This window comes from Mugil cephalus, chromosome 22, assembly GCF_022458985.1.
Source record: "Mugil cephalus isolate CIBA_MC_2020 chromosome 22, CIBA_Mcephalus_1.1, whole genome shotgun sequence".
NCBI lineage: Eukaryota > Metazoa > Chordata > Actinopteri > Mugiliformes > Mugilidae > Mugil > Mugil cephalus.
The window spans coordinates 9,879,772-9,900,571 of NC_061791.1; the positions used below are offsets into that span (position 1 = coordinate 9,879,772).

The following is a 20,800-nucleotide window of genomic DNA, read 5'->3' on the forward strand; positions in this document are numbered from 1 at the left end:
TCTCAGCAAATATGCAATTGATGGCGTGTTGCTTTGCATCGCAGAGCACTGAAAGACGAGATGGGAATGCGGCTGCAGGACTGTGGACAGAAGACGTAACAGTGCTTGTGTAATTACTCTCACTGCCACAAGGGGGAATCAAAAGTTCTGCACTGCACCTTTAAATTGTAAGATTAGATGTCTTTACATATGCAAATATTCAGTATCTACCAACCTCTGCTGCATTGAGTATAGCTATTCTGCCTTTGCCAAGTCTCTCAAAAGCAATATTTAATTACTGCAGTATCCCTTTAACAATAGTTATATCCATGGCAACAACTCGCTGGCATGGAGACGAGAGTGGATTAATTTTTCTTTTGTTTAGATTAAAAGAGTTCTTCAATTCAGCGATTGATTGACGTGAAACAGTGAAAGATGATGGCCCACCTGCACGTAACTTTACTCTCATCATGAAACCGGGCTGCGGAGGCATTGGAGCTGCTCCCTGCTGACATTGGGAAAGAGGTGATCTTGTAACCAGTCCAAAGGTAATAACCTTAATACATCTAGTAAATCAACACCACAGTAATGGTACATTTAGGATTTTAATATACAGTTTTCAAGATAAAGGTCTTTGATAAACAAAGGGACAGTTTTTTGGCTATATAAAAAGCTATTTAGAAACCAGTGACTAGACTTAGAGACAATAGTGGTTGTGTGCTTACATTTTCAGGTATCAAATACAGACACATTTCGCTCAGAGTGAAGAGGATACTCACAAAGTTCAGAATAAACGTCTCACTGACTGATTTACAAGAATCACTTCATCAATAGATTCAACCACGTTACTACACACTGAGCCATTTATGAGCTATACTTCCAGAAATATGCAAAAAATCAGATTTAGAGGTCAGTTTACACGGAGGTCCCATCATCATCAGAAGGAAGGCTTTAGATGAACTCACTGACTGGATTACATATAAAAAGCCCAAGTTTTTCCAGGTGAAAAACTGTGCAAGTCCGCAAAACTAAGATCCCTGGACAGGTTTACATATTTGCCAACAATACGCTGACAGCGATGATAATAAAACAAGATGTCAAACAGGCTGCAGGGGATTGTGTTGCAGACCTCCTCCTCATATCCTCTATTAACTTGAACTACAGGCAACGCCAACCAGAGGCTACACCCACCAGGTTCTACCAGAGTTCATTAGATGCAAAAGGGGCCACAGCTGATTCCTGTTCTCTGGAAGTAATATTCCTCCTGTAGCGATGGGTCTAAATGTAAACTGACCACCATGCTGAGAGAGACACCCAGAGATAGTGCTACTACCACAAGAGCACAAGAGACAGACAGAAAGAGAGGGTGTTTGGCAGTGCAGAATCATATGCAAAAGATTCATCGCAATATACAGTATACCGATGAACATCACACCTGGGTCAAAACCAGGTTCACCATTATTAATCCTGCATTTAAATCTTAAAAACATTGATATTTTGAAATTTCACACACAAAAAAATATTTTTAGCCATAAGCGACTGCACCTTCTAACCTTAACTAAAAATCTCCTGTGAGAGCTTATATAATGAGTGTTTAGTCATTTTCATTTTTAAGAATTTTTTAGACTGAAGTCTGAAGAGAATTAATGATTTGAAACTTGATTTGACCCAGGTCTGATTAGTAGGATTAAGAAAACAGATTTACAGTACAATACACTTGTAAATTTATACACTGTGAATAACATTTCATTGGTTCTCCTTAAAAGCTCAAGTAATGAAACTGCAAAGTTTAATAGAGAGATGAAATCCCTTCTGGTGGACAATGTGGAACCTTATTTCAGTAAAAAGAAGAATGTATGACAGCCAAATATATGTGTTTCATACATTGAATTGCTCCTCGATTTTGGCGATTTAAATTCAGTTTTTTTACGTGAAACTGTGGAGCTACACTGTAATCTTGCACATTGTAGCCTACATTGCCATAACCTTGGCACATTTCACTTGGTTCTTTGTGAAATAGGAAGAAAAATGTATTAAAATAGTTGAAACACACTTCTATGTTTGAGCTACCTATCTTAAAATTCAGTGGCTCTCGCTAACTTCTGAAGTTAGGTAGTTTTGAAGGTGCCACATCTTTCAGTTTTATACCTGAATTATATATATAATGTCCTTTTTGAAATAAAGTCACATGGTCGTCCACCCAAAGTGACGGGACTTCCTCTCTCTGTTGAGGTCAAGAGTTTTTTTTTTACACTGTAAAACTGACTGTTTGCTAGGCCCCGCCCTCAATAGTTATAGATGCTACACTTGTCGTGTTTTTTTAGTATGACATGACACATACGTACAGTTTGTAGCAATAATGGTGGCAGATTTACCATCAAAATAGTCCTTGATTTCAGACATAGGTAGGAAAAAACAAGCTATCCATTTATAGCTAGCCACTACCCAGCTTTAGCTAGCTAACGAAGCTAATGGTAGTAGCTCACGTTGGTTGAAAATGCTGTCCTCAGCTGACTCGATGATAGTCCTCCGTCTTAAATATGAGCTTAAAAGCTACATGCAGTATGACCACGCTAAATAAAAGCTAAAGCTACATGTTCAGGGAAAACTGCATCTGTTTATTTTCTAATATTAACGTTCTTGGCTGCTTAGCTTGCAAAGGCTACTTGTTTGTATTCTTGTTTGTTTTCACTTTTACGCTTATTAGAGAAAAGTTTTCAAAATGAGGACTTGCATTTCGCTAAACAGTATCTCGAGTAACAATGTTTGGGGTTGTGTAAACTTTCCAGATAAAATATCAAAGAAAGCAGTTAACATTAGCATAGCATGTACCCTGTAGGGAAGAAGCTAGTTGGGCAAAGATGCAAACAAATTTGCACTTCGGGGCTTGTGTATTTGTTTTATTTTATTTTATTTTATTTTATTAAATGTCAGCTGTGTTTAAATGCTAAGTACCAAGCAGCAGTACAAAAGTTGACAAATCTGTTGCGCTTAGCCGCGATAGCTAAAGTATGACTGAACAATCACTGGTCGAGGGGAGGGGTTTAGCGAATGGTCCTTCATGGTCTTGCCTTAAGGTTAATTGTAGCACTTTGTTTTACAGTTCAGAGAGCGTAAATAAATAAAATAAAATAAATATGATTTTTCGAGTGTTTATTGGTACAAATCTATAATCCCTTGTATATTTACAATCCTCTAGCAGTTATCTAGTATTTACACTTTGTTTATGCAGTATTGGCACTATTTTAAAAAATAGGTTAATAATGTGGCTTCATTGTTAAATAAATGATTGATAATTATTGCCCTGTAAATGCCGCATAATAGAACTGACTACCGGAAATTATATTTCTGTACCAACATATAAATAAAATGTGGATAAAAGTTAATTATTGCATCTACTGAACTGTACAACGTTAGTTACAGTAACGAACATTTCCGTATTTATCAGTGATCAAGTAAACAGAAGTCACGACTGTACTGTAAAATAAAGTGCCACCACGCTTCTGTCAAGCAACTCTTGCATACGTCTAAAGATTTAGGAGAAATTTTCCAAAACAGCTCAGTGAAACTCTTCAGTGTTTTGTTGTTATCTTCTACCACTGCCATTGTTCACGTATTCCACATACTCACATGTAACTGTAATCTGTCGTCTTCTTGACCCAAAACAAAGTACGCAGCTCAGTTCCTTGTGATTCTAAGTCGAACCTATGGATTTGTTGTTTACAGCGCATTCATCATAAGAGCACCAAATAAAGTGTACAGTATATATACAGCCCAATGTGTAAGGCGTAACATGATACAACAGTGTAGTGCAGATACTTCAGTCCGTGCTGAGTCCGTCCCTTTTCAGTTTTATTCCACGGTGTTGAGATCCATCACCTCCATTCAATTTGATCCGTATAGTCTGATTCGATTCCACTCCCCTTCGTTCGCCTCCAATTTGATTTCAATTTGTCCCTTTTCCAAACCCTTTAATTCCACACATGTCCGTGTTTGTTGTACTCTGAGACCAGCCCAGTTACATCTGAGTCAATTGGATGTTTTTCAATATACAGTGTAAGTGTACATTTGGATTCTCCAATGCAGTCCCCCTCTCTTCTCTTTGTTTGCCTTTTACAAACTGATATTACAACCAAGATGCCCTGCGCTAGCTTTAATTATCGTAAGCCTTGGTCCCATATGTGCACCATTAGACGAGCTGTACATTTACAGCAGATGTAGTCTGTAAACTTAGTGGTGTACCTCTATAGGCAGTGTCAGCCTACATGTTTAGCTGGGTGCTAAAACTGAGTCATTAGACAAGGTGCACTTTAGGATTGATTAGGCCCCATTGATACAGTGATACATTTGGAACTTGATTGATCATTTGTCCCTTAAGCTTTATAGTACAGAGTTCCCCCATACATAAATGTAATTAGTGGTGGTTTATCGTCACAAACTGTTGGCCAACTAATGCTCTGTATGATCACTTTACAGAATAAATGTTGTTGCCTTTAGTTTTTTTTTTTTAGAATCTGGTTAATTTTCTTCTCTCTTGAGAGGACCAGGCATTCGACAGGTTAAGAGTTCATTCGCTGCCAAAAGATATTTAGGCATACAAGGCCTACAGGAGGGAGGTTTGTAAGTTTTAAGGGTTTCAGGCAGGATTGCTAAAAACATGTTGTGACCCTGTTTGAAGAGCACCCCAGGGCGTGAGTGTTAGCTGTACTGGAAAATAATGGTTATATAGTTACTGGTAAGTTGAGGACCACTGGGTGAATATGATTTCTCAGTGTTGCCCTTCTTCATGCACCCATGTAAAAATTCGAGAGGACTGGGTAAGGCAAATCTCTCCTAGCCGGATCTGAGACATACTAGCCACGGGCAGATAGCGGGCTAGCGAAACCTCCTTCCCTGATGAGGAACGTCAGTTTAGCAGTTGGAGCCAGCAGGTGTGTAGTTACTCAGCTCCCTGCGGATGGTGCTGAACGGCGACAGCTCCAGCTCGGTGGTGCACTCGTGTTCGTTATCGTCACTGGCCGTGGCCGAGGAGGGAGCGTGGTTGCAGCAGCAGCAACAGCAGCAGTCCAGGAAGGCCCTGCCCAGCGGGCGGCAAAGCAGAAGCAGCAGCGCTGGCGTCACGGCGGCCCGGCAGAAGAGCAGCAGCTGGGAGAGGAGATGGAGGACTGACATGGTGTGCTCGGGAACGCCGGCCGCCATGTAGGCCGAAACTATGTTGCAGATGTTCTCGGGCACCACGCACGCACCGTAGACGATCGCCAGCGCCACGACGGTGCAGTTCATCTGGCTCTCTAACCGGATCTGCTTCTTGTTGCTGCGCACGCTGGCCTGCTCGGCTCGGCGGATCTTGCGCGCCGTGACCAGCGAGCAGCCGATGGTGAAGAGGGTCGGCAGGCAGAAGTAGCAGCCGAAGCACCACCACAGCCGAGCTCCCTCGTACGTCAGGCCCAGAACGTAGAGCATGTCGGGGAGCGAGGTGGATATCCTGATAATGCAGCGTTCGACCGGAGGCTCGTCCGGGATGCCCGTGTCCTCCGTCACCAGCTGTCGAATGAGGAGCTCCGGGAGGGCCAAGAGGAGGGCGCCGATCCAGATGACGGCTAGCTTGGCAGTGGTGGACGTGCAGTTCTCGATCATCTCGTAGTACATCTGGACGTTGGTCGCGGCACGGAAGCGGTCAATGCACAGGGCGCACAGGGTGAACGTGGTCACGCCCAGGGAGGCCACCTGAGTGAAGAGAAAAGGGAAGTTCTTAACATGGATCATAAAAAAAATAACATAACTGAAGTCATTAAGTGCACTGAATGTAAAGGGATGAGTCTTCATGGACTGCAGAGGCACCACGTTGCCTCACATGAACTGTTCATATCTTAAAACTATTCTTCGGCATACAAATGGCTGAATTACAGAAGACAAAGTGCTTACAGCTGGAGGTAGTTTCGAGCAATTAAAACACTTCTATGACAGTATTAAAAGTTGTAAAGAAAGCTATAAAGCATCACAGAAATTAACTGCGTTAACTACAATGCAGAAAGTGTCGTTACTTTTCAAAAGGGCTGAAATAAACGAGTAAATCCTTTTGTAACTCTCAAAAATAAATGTCTTTCTAGTAGCTCGCGTCTCCCACTGCCACATACATTAACAGCCGGACACACAGAGATGGCTCCGGCCTTTAGGTCCACCTGACACTTACAAATGGTGGAGCAGCAGAAGCACAATGGAAGCCCCTAAGCTGCTATTAACACTCTGTAGTATCCCTGAATGTGCGTTACTGCGAGTGAGAGACACATGAAAGCGCAGAGGGCGGATTAAAAGCTGTCATCGCTTCCTTCACTCATTCAGATATATTTTCACACCTCCTGTTCAATGACAGCCTTACTAATTAACAAAGTCCCTCAACATTTTTCCCGTTAATCCCTCTCTCAAAACCATGTTTCGGCTAATTACCTGGCACTGCCGTCACATTCTCCAAATACAAAAGTCTACAAATTGTCGGCGTGTGGACAAATTTCCTCAGCATTTGTTGGACTAACGGTGGACGCTCGACAAAATGTTGCTCTGCAGCTGGAGCGTGTTGCCTATGAGCGTGTGTGCGATTGTCTTTCTGTCCTGACATGAACCGGTTCCTTCCAGCACCACATCTGCTCAAACCTCCCCCGATCCCTCCTATTCCCCCATCTGGCCTCACCTTGCCCACATTTTTCTCCCTGACTCCAGTTTACTTTCTCATTTTTTCCACTCTCCTCTGTTTCTCTTTATTCTTCCCTTCCTCCTTTCATTTCCAATTTAATTACAGCAACCCGCTTCCCAGATGGCCCCAGTGAGCCACGGCCTTAGAGCTGTAAACACATACTTCCGAGACAGATATAGATGTACAAACACACGGTTCAGTGTATGCAGGCCTGACCCACACACACACACACACGCACTGACCCTGATGCACACGGAGGTCCTAAGCAGGCTAATGAAGGGTGACGATACGGAACTGCGAGGGGGTAAGTGGAGGAGACAAACCACCCACAGGCTGTAGCGCTCTGACCAGTAACTGTGATCAATGTGACTGCACTTTTGGACCAAGACGGTTTATAACCTGGCGCCAAGCTGTGTTTGCAGTGAGTGGTTTTGAAATGCAGCCAGAACCGAAAAAATTAATTGTTTAGAATTAGGTGATACACTGATCAGGCATAACATTACGACCACTTAGTAAATAACACTGACTGTCTTTTTAGACCTGGTATTCGTGTGGATGTTATTTAGACATGTAAAGACCGGATCAGACACCCCCCACCCTATAGCAATGACATTCCTTCATGACAGCAGCCACCCCCTAGTAGGATGCAGCCTAACACAGACACACAAAAATGGTTACAACACAAAAGCCTCCAAATTCACTAAATTCCATATCTGTGGGATCCATTCGAACAAGCCTGATCCACAGAAGCCCCTCCCCTCAAGCTAATAGACCCAAAGACCCCCACTGACAACATTATGTTGCCTGACACCACAGGACGCCCCCAGAAGGCCCATGTCTATTCTCTGATGAGTTACAACTGGTTTGGAGGCATAAGGGAGACCTACACAGCCACATCTCCGTAAGTGATTTATTCAAAATCTGTTTTATGTTATTCAATATTCAGTACTTCTGTACTTGGTAGATATTTTACAATTCCACTTTTTCCATCTACTTATCCAAAGACAGGGTTCCACTTGAACTTGGTAAACACATTCTAATTCCTTGTGAGGAACCCCATTGTTTTCCTAAGCCTTTGGAGATTTATTATCTCTCCAGCGTATTCTGGGTCTACTCTGGGACCTCCTCCCAGCAGGAGGCACCCAGTAATACCCCTTTCACATCAAAAATACCACGTTGACACAGGATTTTCAGACCTGGGTCGACCTGCCTTTGGTGCGCTTTCACATTGCCAGCAGTCCCGGGCTGACCCACTGTGAGAGCTGCGTGCCTGTTTTTTCCTCCCCCTCATACGTAATCATGTCGACAATCTCATCATTACACATTTAAGTGCGCCAAATCTCTTCTTCTCCACAGATGCTGAACAGCTTGGCTAGGACTAACTCACCCATGCGCTTCCATTAACAATCGTGTGACAACACATATGATTTGTTTGAATAAAAAAAATGGACAAAAATCTCTGGCCTTCAGAGATCGGTCTCTTATAGGCGGAGATGAAAACTTTGCTCTGTTTTTGAGCTGCTCGCAGCCCTGGAGCTTCTACAATGGCACAGTCTGACAGGCCGTTCAGTGACAAAATCAGAATGTGACAGGCAGGTACATCAACATCATGGTGTAAATTAATGGGTCGACGCAGCATTCCTGTTCACATATCGAAGTCAAGTCTATAAAATCCTGGGTCGACTGCCGGGTTTTTCGTGCGATGTGAAACGGGCTTAAGCCTCAAATGGACCTTTCAACACGAAGCTGCAGCAGCTCTTCTTTAAGGTGCTTTTGAACATTCCTTCCCTATTTCTGAGGCTACACCAAGCCAACCTATGGAGGAACCAGTTTTCAGCTTGTTGTACCCGCCTTCATTAAGTCAAAGTAACTGATCCTTGGTGAGATTAAGTCTGACTGGTAAACTGAACGCGTTGCCACTTACAACTTAGCTCCCTCTTTACTGTAATGGTTCAGTATAATGCCCACATTACTCCAGCAGCCGCACCAAACCACCTTTCCATCTCTCCTTCCATTTTGTGTTTTGTTTACTATCCACGACAAGATGATCGTCAGTCTGGAGTTGTTACGGCACTTAAGTTTAAATGGGAGTTTGACAGCCTTTGCTCATCCCTGGTGTGAACACAATACAAACAAAAAAAAGGCCCAAATGCCACATGTCGCCGACATATACAAAGCATTCTCTGACTCACCTGTCAGTGTAAAGAAGATTCAGTGAAATTGCTGCCTGCTATTGCCCCCATGCAGTGTGCACTTAAAAGGCTACAGCACGTCAAGTGTTTCAACACCGAACAACAAGGTGTTTTTGAAAGCCTTGCAAATCACAATTACGTTCATATTGACTGGTCCTACATCCCCTGAAAACAAGGCATTTCTTCTTATTTTTAATAGTTAATGAAGCATCATATCAGCTCTATACGTGACCCACTTTTGGCTCACACGAATACCCATTCACTACACACGGACAGGTGCTTGAGCCTGGTGAATATTTCATGGTTTAAACAACAGGGCCGTGATGGCTTTAAAGGCTGTCATGGAGGACCAGGAAACCCCAGCTTTGATCAGCGTGTCAGGGCGGAGAGAAAGGGCAGGGCGAACAAGCATTGCTTTGTACCGGAGGGCAGATGAGAGAGAGAGCGAGTCAAAGAGTCATGGCTGGTGGGGGAATGGAGCTGTGTTTGTGGACGGGGGTTATGCAAATGAGGGGGTGAAATAACAGACAGAAGAAGAATGGAAAAGAAAGTGAACGCAGCCCCCAGAGACAGCCTAAAGTGACGAGATGATGAAACAACTACAACATCTTCAGTATGATTAACTATGGTAATGTGGCATTTTTTTTTTCTTTTTTTTTTTTTCTCAGCCTTGACCCTGTCATGTTCACTTTACCTGCAGCCATAAACGCAGACCTGTTATCTTCGGGCCAGGAAATCTTATTATTTAAAACAGTAATGCAATAATCCGGAAACCTCAAAGTAAACCAGACAGACTTTTAGAGGTTTCCGTGCCTCTAAATTCCCTTTAATGGACTGGTTGGACATTTTGGGAATTTAATTTAGTTATATGAGAAGACTGCTACCCTTCTCATGTAGCAACTCTCTGTAGAAACAGATAGAAAACCCCTCTACCAGCACAATTGAATGTCACAAATTAACACATTATATGATTAACTTAGGGCTGGGCAGTATGACCCAAAATGTATATCACGGTATTGTTTTTTTTTTCTGTACATAATCACGTGTTCACAACATTTTCTACTGGTTGAGAGAGAATTTAATGCAGTAGATTGACTAAAGATGGACTATTTTACTGTGATGATGAGTAAATATTGTAGAGTAATCCCACACTAGTAGTAAAACAGGTTTGCATGGACCCAGGGATGAAAGACTAATATTGCCAAGATAAAATGAAGAAACAGGAACAATTAGGGTTTCATTTGTTTTGACATATTTATCCATATATAACTGCTATGTCTGCAACACCAACACGAGCACGACTGGCTACCATAATAACTGTAGTCTGCGTGCAACATTTTTCTTTATTTTTTTCATTCATAAAGCTAAAATTGGGGACATTTTTAGAGACAGCTTTAGCTGAGGGACAAAACGGGACATTTGGTTACCTTAAAAAAAACCCCAAACAACCAACATGGCACCAACACGCTACAAAGCTAAAATGTGTGTAGAGCATTACTTCATTACACATTGTTATGGATTATCTATCTAACTATTATTATCTATTGACTACTCATTTGTTATCAAGTATGTATGTCAAAACCACATGAATGGATAATGTAAAGTAACTTTTGTCCGTTATATATCACCCATTTCCCATTAACCTTGGACTTCAAAAGCTCAGAAAATAAAACCCCAAACATGAAAAGGCTGGCTTCTGGGTGCCTCGAAGTCTGGGAGTCTATCGGCGCAGCAGGTGAGAAAGACGTTCTCCCTTGATGCTGTTTTTAATAACGGCCCATTAACCTCTCGATTAAAGGTTCAGTGAGATGGCGGCACAAAGGCTCGAGTTATTAATTGGGTTTTAACAAGGGCTGGTGGACCATGTGCAGTCGTCCTGTGACTGCAGACACCGTCAGGGGGTAATGGGTGTTATCAGGTGATGAATAGACCCCTGTCCAAACCCAACAATGCACAAACGCAGCCACACACGTACACTGTTGCTTACAGCGACGAGCCTGGGAGACAAAGGGTTACTCCAGCTGCAGCTCTCTGTCTAGGCTGAGTGTGTGACCCAGTGCAGGCTCCAGCAGACCATAACTCTAACCAGAGACCCTGCCTCTGACAGCAGCCATCCGTCAGCCGGGCTCCACGTCCAAGAGAGGCGGAGAAGTGATGAGGGTTAGAATGCAAGCCCATTTGTGAGCGCATGTGTGTCTGCATGTGTATTTCTTTTGTTTGAAAACCTATTCTGTTGTCGATTAGCAAAAACATTCTCGACGCATGCTCCTCTTGTGGTTCCAATGTAAATCTTGAGACCTTGCTCTGTGGATGGGGTCACTCAGTTATTGCGCACATGGCTTAGTTGTCATCAAATGACATAAAGTTCTCTCATCATCCACCGTTTTACAGCGTTAGCTGTTCCAGGCTTTGGTTGCCATGGTAACCCTTTTGTATGTTTCCCACGTCAAACGTTTCCAACTGAAACAAGCAGAGTAAAATATATTAGTTAGCTCTTCAAACCTGCTATCAGCATCGTGAACGTATTTGGTGACTGGAACTACAGTTGTGGACGGTGTTTCTTTGTGTTTAACTTTTAGGGAATTCCTCAATGTTTTTGCATTGTGTCTCAATCAACTGTTGGCATCAGTCGCACATGGTCGTGGTCGTCGCCTCAATCATGTCATCATGAAGCTGAGATCTCTTGTCTCCTTATGAGTGTTCGCCCATTTTTAAGCAGGTTGCAGTTACTCCGTGGCCTTGTGGTAAAAAAAAAGAAAAAAAAAAAAGAAAAGTTCTTAAAGTAGCAGTTTAAAGATAAACTGCATCTGTGGAGAAGAAGAGATTTGTTTAAGGATAAACCTTAAAGCTTCCTCGGAAGATGGGGCTTTCATTTCACCAATTTCCTTTTCCAATTCTTAAATCCTTCAATGACTGACATTTTCTTTCTTGAGTCAGATGACGAGATCAATACTCCTCTTGTATCTGCACAAAGATCCGTGGAATTCGCAACTGCTATAAGTGCTCCTTTCTTTCTTTCATTACATTTATAACAATGCTCTGTGTGATTGCTTTCTTGTCTCAGCCTTTTACAGTGTAAAAGGCTGTTTCTTTTCCAGACAATAAATTTCTCCTCCATTAAATTACACCCTGACCCGTGGCAGATTTCCCCTGGACATTAAACATTTTATTCTGCTCTCAGTGCTCAGTGCCACGCTGGAAAAGTCCCATTCCAGGTCATTGATTCATGCCTTCTAGTGCTGGATACAAACTACAACAGCTCTCGCATTATTTTCCTCTTCTAAAGCTGACTCCGATGCTGACATGTTGATCTAAAACCGATAAACTGTTCTTCCGCATTTCACCTGATGAATATTTCATATTTACATGCCTAATTATCAATTTGGTTAATTGCATCCGAAAGCAACCCCAATCTTTGTTTGATGCTGTTGTGTGATACACAATATCTACTCATGCACGGACAAAGAGCTGATTGAATGGACTCACCATGATGCATAATGTAGAGCTACTAATTACATACCCTGAATAATTTACACATATACCAATTAACTATCATTGGCGTGCCTAATGGATAGGCTGGGAATTAAGAGGGCACGAGATCCAGAGTGTGTTTATGTACTTAATTTGTGTTGCTTCACGGCACACACTGTAACTGTATGAGTGCATTCAGTGTATAAGGACAATCGGGTCTGTGGGTGTGCCTGAATGCTTTTATACTGTCTGCAAGATAGTGTGTGTGTGTGTGTGTGTGTGTGTGTGTGTGTGTGTGTGTCTTCCCCCTGAGGCCTGTTTCTAATCACAGCTAGCTGATGCAGAGAGAGAGCGAGAAGAGAGAGAGAGAAATGGGGTGAAAGAGGGAGAACAGCCGTGGGCACTGATCAGTAGAGAGAAGGCCATCCCACCCATCTGGAGGATCAGCACACCCTACTGACTTTGTGTGTATGTGTTTGTCTAGAGGCGAGATTGTTAGATAGATATTCGAACAAAAAGTCAAACGGACACAGGGATGGATACATAAAACTGTACACAGTGACAGACCTGACCTATTTTCATCTGCTTTCTGGATACAAGGCGATATCTGTAAAGGGTTGAGGCTAGGGATGGGCATTGAGAACCGGCTCTCTGAAAGAACCGATTAATCGATATCGTTAGCCTTCATGCTTATCGATTCCACTTATCAATTCTTTTCGTGACAAATCTTTACGTCCTAGTCCAGATGGTGGTGGTAATGCGGCTAAATGTTGTTTGCAAAACACAGTAAGAAGAATAATCCAAGTCGGCGAAGCACGTCATTGACATTACGTGACGACAAAGAAGACGCGATGGCGGAAAGACTGAAACGAAAGTGTGACTTCACTTTGTCTGTGAAGATTTTCATCATGAAAATTGAAATAATCGTTGAATCGTGAATCGTTGAAATAAGGCAACTGTACTTGCAGAATTTCTTGAAGATGTTTTGCCACTCATCCGAGTAGCTTCTTCAGTTCTGAAAAACCTCAAGAAGCTACTACGAGGAAATGTCTTGAAGAGGTTCTACAAGTCTAGTTTTGGATTGTGACTTTACTTCACCAGAAAGGACTGTAACACTGCAATGTGCAACTTCCATGGCACCATAATTTGAAGCTCAGGGTGGCAACACCACCACCATACTGAAACATGTGTTGATAGTACGCATGGTATTAAATACCAAAAGTACCGTGTGTTGGACAATCTCCGGTCAACGAGTGCAGTTATCGCTAAGTCTCAGCAGAACAGTGCTAGTGAGGATCCAGTGACCAATTTCCTATTTGTTTCTTACACAAGCTCTTATCTCTCCTTTAGAAACTCAATAAAACCATAAACGCCTACTTTCTCTAAACCAAAAATCAATAAAATATCAATAAAATTGATGCCCATCCCTAGTTAAGGCTCATATAAGTTCTGCGGGACTGGACGGTGTAACCTATGCACCTAGACTACGCCGGTGCGAGCAACTTATACTTGTGTGCTCATCAGTCTGGCTCGCTCTGTTAAAATGCCACCCAAATGCTAGTCGGTGCTCTTCTTGTCAGTCGAATTCATTTTTGTTTGCCTCATGTTCATGTTTTTCCTAAATTCTGAATGTTACCCATGATTCATAGCGTAAGTCGGTAGGGCTACATTTCTACAGTTTAAGTAGCTGTCAACATCGCGGTAAATGTTGGCATTTAGCTTTGGATAGCACAGGATGTTTTTAAAAAGTCATGGGGATAGTTCTGTGCCAGGGCCTCGACCACCATTTCTCACGGACTGGTTAGATTGAAGCTATGGCTGATAGCTACATTGACATTGGCAGTACAATATTGGCCTCTGAAATGGAGTGGACCACAAGCAGAAAGTATACATAAAATGGCAATAGTAAATGTAGTACAACTGTCATTTATGATATTAATGTCCATACAGTTACAAGTTTATCTGAGATTAAGACCTGTAACGTCAAAACAGTGAATCATTTTAAGGTGAATTCTCTGGAGCGCGGTGCATTTCTGTTGGATGTTTATTGGCAAAATGGTAGGAGCAAACACACACTCTCTTCAGAGGATATTTTAGTTTTAAAGCTGCAAGTGACGCTAGCTTTCGTTCCTCGTTGCACTCCATGTTAACATGGAGTGCAGGGCGTAGGGCTCAGGGCATGGACATTCTCATTATAGCTGTTGATTCAAACGGTTTCCAATAAACCCACAAGTTGAACCTGAATACTAGAATTCTGTCATGGCGACTCCCGTAGGTTTCTGAAAAAACATGTAGATTAGTCCTATATTTAACTACTTAAAAGTGTGTGTTAGCATCCTACCATTAACACCAATTCAGATGCTACACATCGGTCTAGGTCTGGTCCTCTGAGGTTATGTTCAGCCCTGCTCTCTTTCCCCGTTTCCTCCACTACTTCAATAAACCGATTCTCTCTCGCTCCCTTTCTCCCTGCATGCTGAAGCCCACTGTACCATAGCAAAGACAGCCTACAGTCTCTCACTATAGGGTATTGTACAGCGCACACAGAGGAGGCCAAATGTACGAGGCACAAACTAAAGTACGCTATTGACCGTATAGATTTTTAGAAACCGAGCTCATTTCTATAAAAAAAAAAGGGACATTTGAATAGATTGAGCTAAAATGTTCAAATAAAGACACTTTAAGCTACGAAGTGTTGACATCTAAAAGCATTACTATCTAAAAATGCATATATACTGTCAATCAATGCAGACTATAACGGTTCAACCTATACAGTTGCTGTTACTGGAATTGCCAATATAACACTAATGAGACTAACGAGAATATCTCTTTAGGGAGTTGCTAGATTTATGTCCCATGACGATGATGACTGCCAATTAGCTGTAGATGAGTTTAAAAAGAAAAAAAAGAAAAAGAGAAAGCGTGAACGCATTCACGTCTGTCTAGTAACAGGACTGGCAGTTAGGCTGTTGCACATGTAAATAGATGTGCAGTAATTGCAAGGCAAACACAGATCTAATTACTTCTTTTCAAAGTTGCTCATATACACAAATTCTGCACACTTTTTCCATTAACCCATTATACAGCAGTGTATATAGTATTGTCATTATAAATATGTTGTATGTTCAAAAGTAACGAGCTTGAAAGAGATGCATCTACAATTGTTGTAGGTTACATCTTGTAATGCTGTTTTCAGAAGATTCATAATCATCTTTTTCTTTTTTTTTTTACTAGGTTAATGAGTATTAAAGACGTTACGGTTTGAATGGACCTTGACAAATGATTAATTCCCCCCTCTGGCTTTTCAAAACGCTTGCTGTGCCAGTTACTTGTTATTTTAGCCTAGTTTCAAGCCTCATCCCAATCAACTGCCAGGTGCAATCGCTGCCCATTACTTTTGCCTGACTTTGCCGCTCACTGCCAAGAGGGGTCGTCTGCGCTAACAGCGCTACAAAACTAGAGCACGTCTGGACTAATGCAGCCTGGCGTTAGCTCTACTTCCTCTTTATTTCTTTATTTATTTATTTTAAGCGTTTGCTCACATCTCACGCCGACAGCCGCTATCTCTTTGTGGTTTGGGAACCTCTGTACTCCAGTAAACACCGAATGAAACAAGGCCTACTGAAGGCAGCGCCAGGGGAGGCTTCTCAGACTCGGAGGACATACATGCATTATCTATGCCATCGTTTTGATTATGCATACGCACCTGATGTCGGGCTTGGATGTTGTGTGCACGCACATGCGACCCGGGGTCTTTATTTCAAATGCTAATATCCCCTGTGAAATGATTTGGGTTAAGTGGGGAATGAAGTCACTCCATAGGGTGTGTGTGTGTGTGTGTGTTTGTTTGACTGAATGTTCCACAGCGAGCCACGGGCTGCATTACTCACGGCCTGTTTTGTGCACACACACGCACACACTGAGGGCCTTATAGACACAGACAGGACGCTGCACACATGTCCTCTCAGATACGCTCTATAAAATGCAGCTTCGCATGAAATAATATGGAGGCGAGTGTGTACCACTACTTCACAAACACATTCTCTGTATTAAAAATAGCCACATGGTCTATGCACCGGAAGTGTGTTAGTCAGGTTATTAAATAATATCCCACGGTCACTCATAAGCAATAACACAGGTAGGGGTTCTGTTTCCCTCCGATCCCTCTGTAATTAAAGCATATGCAGCCATGGGGTGATTGCAATGTACTGTAAAGCAGAGCAATAACTAATAGCAGCACATATACTGTGTAATATATGCTACCGCCGTGAAGGGTGCAACGTAATCTCTACTTAGTACTGATTTGTAATAATAGGCTGCGTCAAATAAATGCACGCAGATGAAATTGTCGGGGGACCTTTGCGTTAATAATGCTGACTATCGACTGAAACTTTGTCTCAGTGATGAGACGGGCAAGATTTAGCTGTTAGGCCCTGACCCCACAGTTCCTCCAAAGGATTCTTCAACTGAGAGGCAACACACCTGCATTTCAAACAACCAGGCTTTGCTAAGTGGTGGACTTATACGCCTGAAGGCTGTCACCAATCTGAAAGGCTGTCATCAGTATCTGTGGCCCTAGTCTTGGTCAGTGGGCTCTTTCTAGCTGCCTTGCCTTCCAGCTAATAGCAGCTCCTCCAGTTTCCCCTCATGAATGACAAACACAGACTAGAGCCGCCTGCTGGCGTAAAGAGGTATTTCCCTTTCATGCAGGTGGAGAACATACGCCGATCGGCCACAACATTAAAACCACGGACAGGAGAAGTGAGTAACATCGACCATATTGTGAAAACTCAGTGTTCTGCTGGGAAACGTAAACGTGTGGGTGTTACTTAGACAGGTACCACCCACCTAGACCGGACCAGGAACCCGCACCCCATAGCAATGACACTCTAGGATTCAGCCTGACACAGGCACACACACAAACCAACTCAATAAAAAACATGAAGAACAGCACAAGGTGTTGACCTGGTCTCCAAATTCACTAGATCCCAAACTGATCAAGCATCTGTGGATACACCCTCCCCTCAAGCCATAGGACCCAGAGATCTCCACTAACAAGAATCTGTTTCCAGACACCACAAGACGCCCCGATGAGTCACAACTGTTCGGTAACAATGTCAGGAAGGTGGTCATAATGTTACGCCTGATCAGCGTATTCGGCAGCTCGCAGTGGGCCGCAGTCTTTGGGGTTTGTTCAAGTGCAAAATGGAGAAACGGGCCGCCACATCTGTCTGAAGTGGCACTTTTTCTATTGTATTTTGATTTATAACTCTGCGCCTTGAATTCAACAATGAAAACTAATCATGCAAAACACTTCAAGAAGACAATATAAGGATGACAGCATACAGTTAACCTGTTCAAATGATTACTTCATGATGTCTGCAGGCTCTGTAGTCTCTGGTCCCCGGTTTATGAGCTGGTGAAAGTCTGACCTCGTTTCTCCTTACGTGTAGTCTTCTTTTTCTTTCCGTTTCTACGGTAACATCAACATTATGAAATAAGAACTATACCAATATACCCTATGTGAAATGAGTCTACTTACCCACTGAAACCTGTTCAAATCTTTACTTCTGTATGCTACTAATTTACAAAATCTGCTGCTGTAATAATTAAAAAAATATTTAATCTTTAAAATGTATTTCTTACTTAGGTATCTCAGATAACTTCTCTGCTGTCAGTTCAAATGTATTTAACCCACAGGCTCTCTCTTCTCTTAGTCCCTCCTTGAGACAGGTTGGGACAATGGCCAATTCAAAACAAGCTTAAGACCTGTGAGCTGGAAGCCCCTGTATCGCACAAAAGACATTCACCTGACACTGGTGTAATTGCAGTAAGCGCACAAAGGGACGGTATCGACGTGGTCTAAACCGCCTGTTTAGCATCACCTCTTCCACTCGAGAACATTAGCATTCAAATGAAAATAAAAAAGCAAGACGAGGAGCGCCTGCATGCTAACATTTTACCAGCTGTGTGTGTAATGAAAATGAAAGAGAAGCGGTGTTGTGCGAGTTACTGTCAAACATCCTGGTGTCTGTTTGTGTACGTATGTGCGTGTCAGATGCCTCGAGGGCGAGGTGAGACTCTCTCCAGTTGCAGCAGGTGAACAAGTGACAAACAGAGTGGCCTTGATATTGACTGGCTGACATGCCGGAGCTGTGGCTGCGCGCTTTCCGGCCTGCTGGGCTTTAAGACTGAAACGCAACTCACAGCTCCACGCGCATGTAACGACAGTGTGAAACCTTACTGTCACAACCCAAAGACCAGAAGGTGTTGTCACTATAGAGGCGCGATCACATTCAGACAAGGTACGTGACTGTAATCTCTGCAGAAGACGGTGCTACAGGCACTGCTTCGAACTCGCTCCAATATGAAACGATTGTCCCCAAGCCATACAGAGTAGAATGAATGAAAGGACAGCTTTAGATTTACCTCCACATAGGGAACCACTTTGCAGGTGAATTCTCCCAGCAGCCAGGACTTTGTCAGTTCATGGAAAACCACCATGGGTAGGCAGAAGAAGATGAGCACAAAATCCCATACTGCCAGATTGGCCAGCAGAGAGTTGGAGATGCTCTTCATGTAGTAGTTCTGGCACACGATGCACAGGATGGCGATGTTTCCCGCTATCCCCACCAGGAAAATGACCCCGGACACGCACGTGATCGCGTACGCACCGTAAGTCTCACTTGTCACCGGGTAAAAAGGGTTCTTGATCTCGTCCCCGAAGTCCTGCGAGCTCGGGGGCGTGATCGGCGTGGCGTCCCACGGGTTCTCCTCTCGGAAAGTGAAAAACTCGGTCCTCCTGGTGAAGAGGTCAAAGGGCAGGTCGGTGGAGGTGAGGGCCAGCGGCTTGGGGATGGGTTCCCACGGCGATGCGTGAGGTTGAGCCAACACCAATGAGCTTTTGTTCGGCCGGTTTCTCCCCCTCTTCCAGGCTTTCTTCTGCTCGTCTTTTGTGCCTCTCTTGTGCCTGTCGCCCTCCTCTTGCCCCCCTCCTCCATCTCCCCGACCCATTGAAGGGGGCTTATCCACATTGTAGTGTCCACCTGCTGGCGTCCCCGTACTACTAAGACCGCCATTCAACTTTATCCTCTTATTGTGGTGGCGCGTCAGGTCCCAATGTGAGACGGCGTTGGGATCCTCCATGGGTGTCACAGTCCTATTGAAGTCGCGTTTGTTGTGTCCAATGCGCTTCAATTCTCCCCCAATTACCCTCTTCCAGGGGTGAGTGGAGTTAAGGAACCCTCGGATAATTGCCCGCTGCGCATGCAGTTCCGCCGAGGACGCACCTGTGGCGTACCCCGGCAAGAGCGCGCGGTCCCGGGCTTTGTTTTGATGACTCTCCCGGAGCGACCCGTGGAAAGTCCTTCCAGAGTGCGAGCTGCTGCTGTTGTCCTCTTTACTTTCCCCATTATCTCTCAGAGACAGTAGTACGTGCGTGTGGGCCAACAACACAAACAACGTCCTAGGCGGCAAAATCTGCATGGTCCGGGAATTACTGAGCGCAGTTTTTTTTAATGCTCACGAGTGCATCCTCATACCTCAGTGGCAGCGCCGAGACACTCTTCCCCTTCAGTCAACACCCATGTTGCACGCAGCGCAGTGGAGAGAGCGCAGGCTTGCAAGTGTAAAGCCACATTCGCGTCGCGAGCCCCGCAAACTTGGGGAGTAATATCCCGGCGTCTTGTTGTGCACTCTGCGCTGCAGCTGCAATAATCCTCTCCGTCACTCCCGTCTTCAAAGTCTTCACATCACCACGCAGGACAGAGAATCAGTGTCCGATTCCGGGCTGTGGCAGAAGCGAAAGAGAGGTATTTGTTGCACATCCACGCACGCAATCTGCACAGCATCCAGTTTCCAGCAGCGGGCATTGGCGTGAAACAGATCCCCCGTATGTGTGCGTGTGTGTGCGTGCTGGTGTATTAGTTCTTTGGGCTGGGTCGGCAGCAGCAGCGTCAATGCGGTGCAGTCCGGGTAAAGCCCACTAGGGTGTGATGCACGGGAGTAGAGAGAGAGAGTGAAAGAGAGGGAAAGAGGAGGGGTGGAAATCGGTCTCCTCTCTCTCTCTGTCTCTTTCTCCTCCTTCGCCTTTTTTTTCCCCTCCTCGTGTATGACCGTGCACTGGAAGAAAATGGACTCCCCTGGCGGCTAACCCCGATCTGTCACTCCTCATCCATCATGGAGCATCCTGCAGCCCCGGAGCAGACTACGGCTAGAGCCCCCCCGGCAGAAGAGCCTGCCACGCCCGACAATACGTACAAATAAACACATTAGCCAGTGTTTAATTTTTACGCACAGGCGGCGCTGTGATATTAGCACTCAGACACATACCATCCAGTCTAATATATTTCAGCAGGATCGAAATTGTCATTGGGGGGAAGATCATAAACTCTCAGGGAAAAGTCTGAGATATCTTCATGTGATCTGCAGGTCAACCGAAAAGCTGCATTAATAAATCAATTTATTT

At 43.8% G+C, this 20,800-nt stretch overlaps 1 protein-coding gene across 1 annotated transcript; it reads right to left on the reverse strand.

Annotated features, from left to right (window-relative positions):
- Nucleotides 1-565: 565 nt before the first annotated feature.
- Nucleotides 566-20,473, reverse strand: gpr37b (G protein-coupled receptor 37b). Its single transcript, XM_047575741.1, has 2 exons — nt 18,763-20,473; nt 566-5,706 (listed from the first exon to the last, which is right to left on the reverse strand). The coding sequence occupies exons 1-2, from the start codon at nt 19,816-19,818 to the stop codon at nt 4,891-4,893; spliced, it is 1,872 nt and encodes a 623-aa protein (XP_047431697.1). The 5' UTR covers nt 19,819-20,473; the 3' UTR covers nt 566-4,890.
- Between the last annotated feature and the right edge of the window lie 327 nt (nt 20,474-20,800).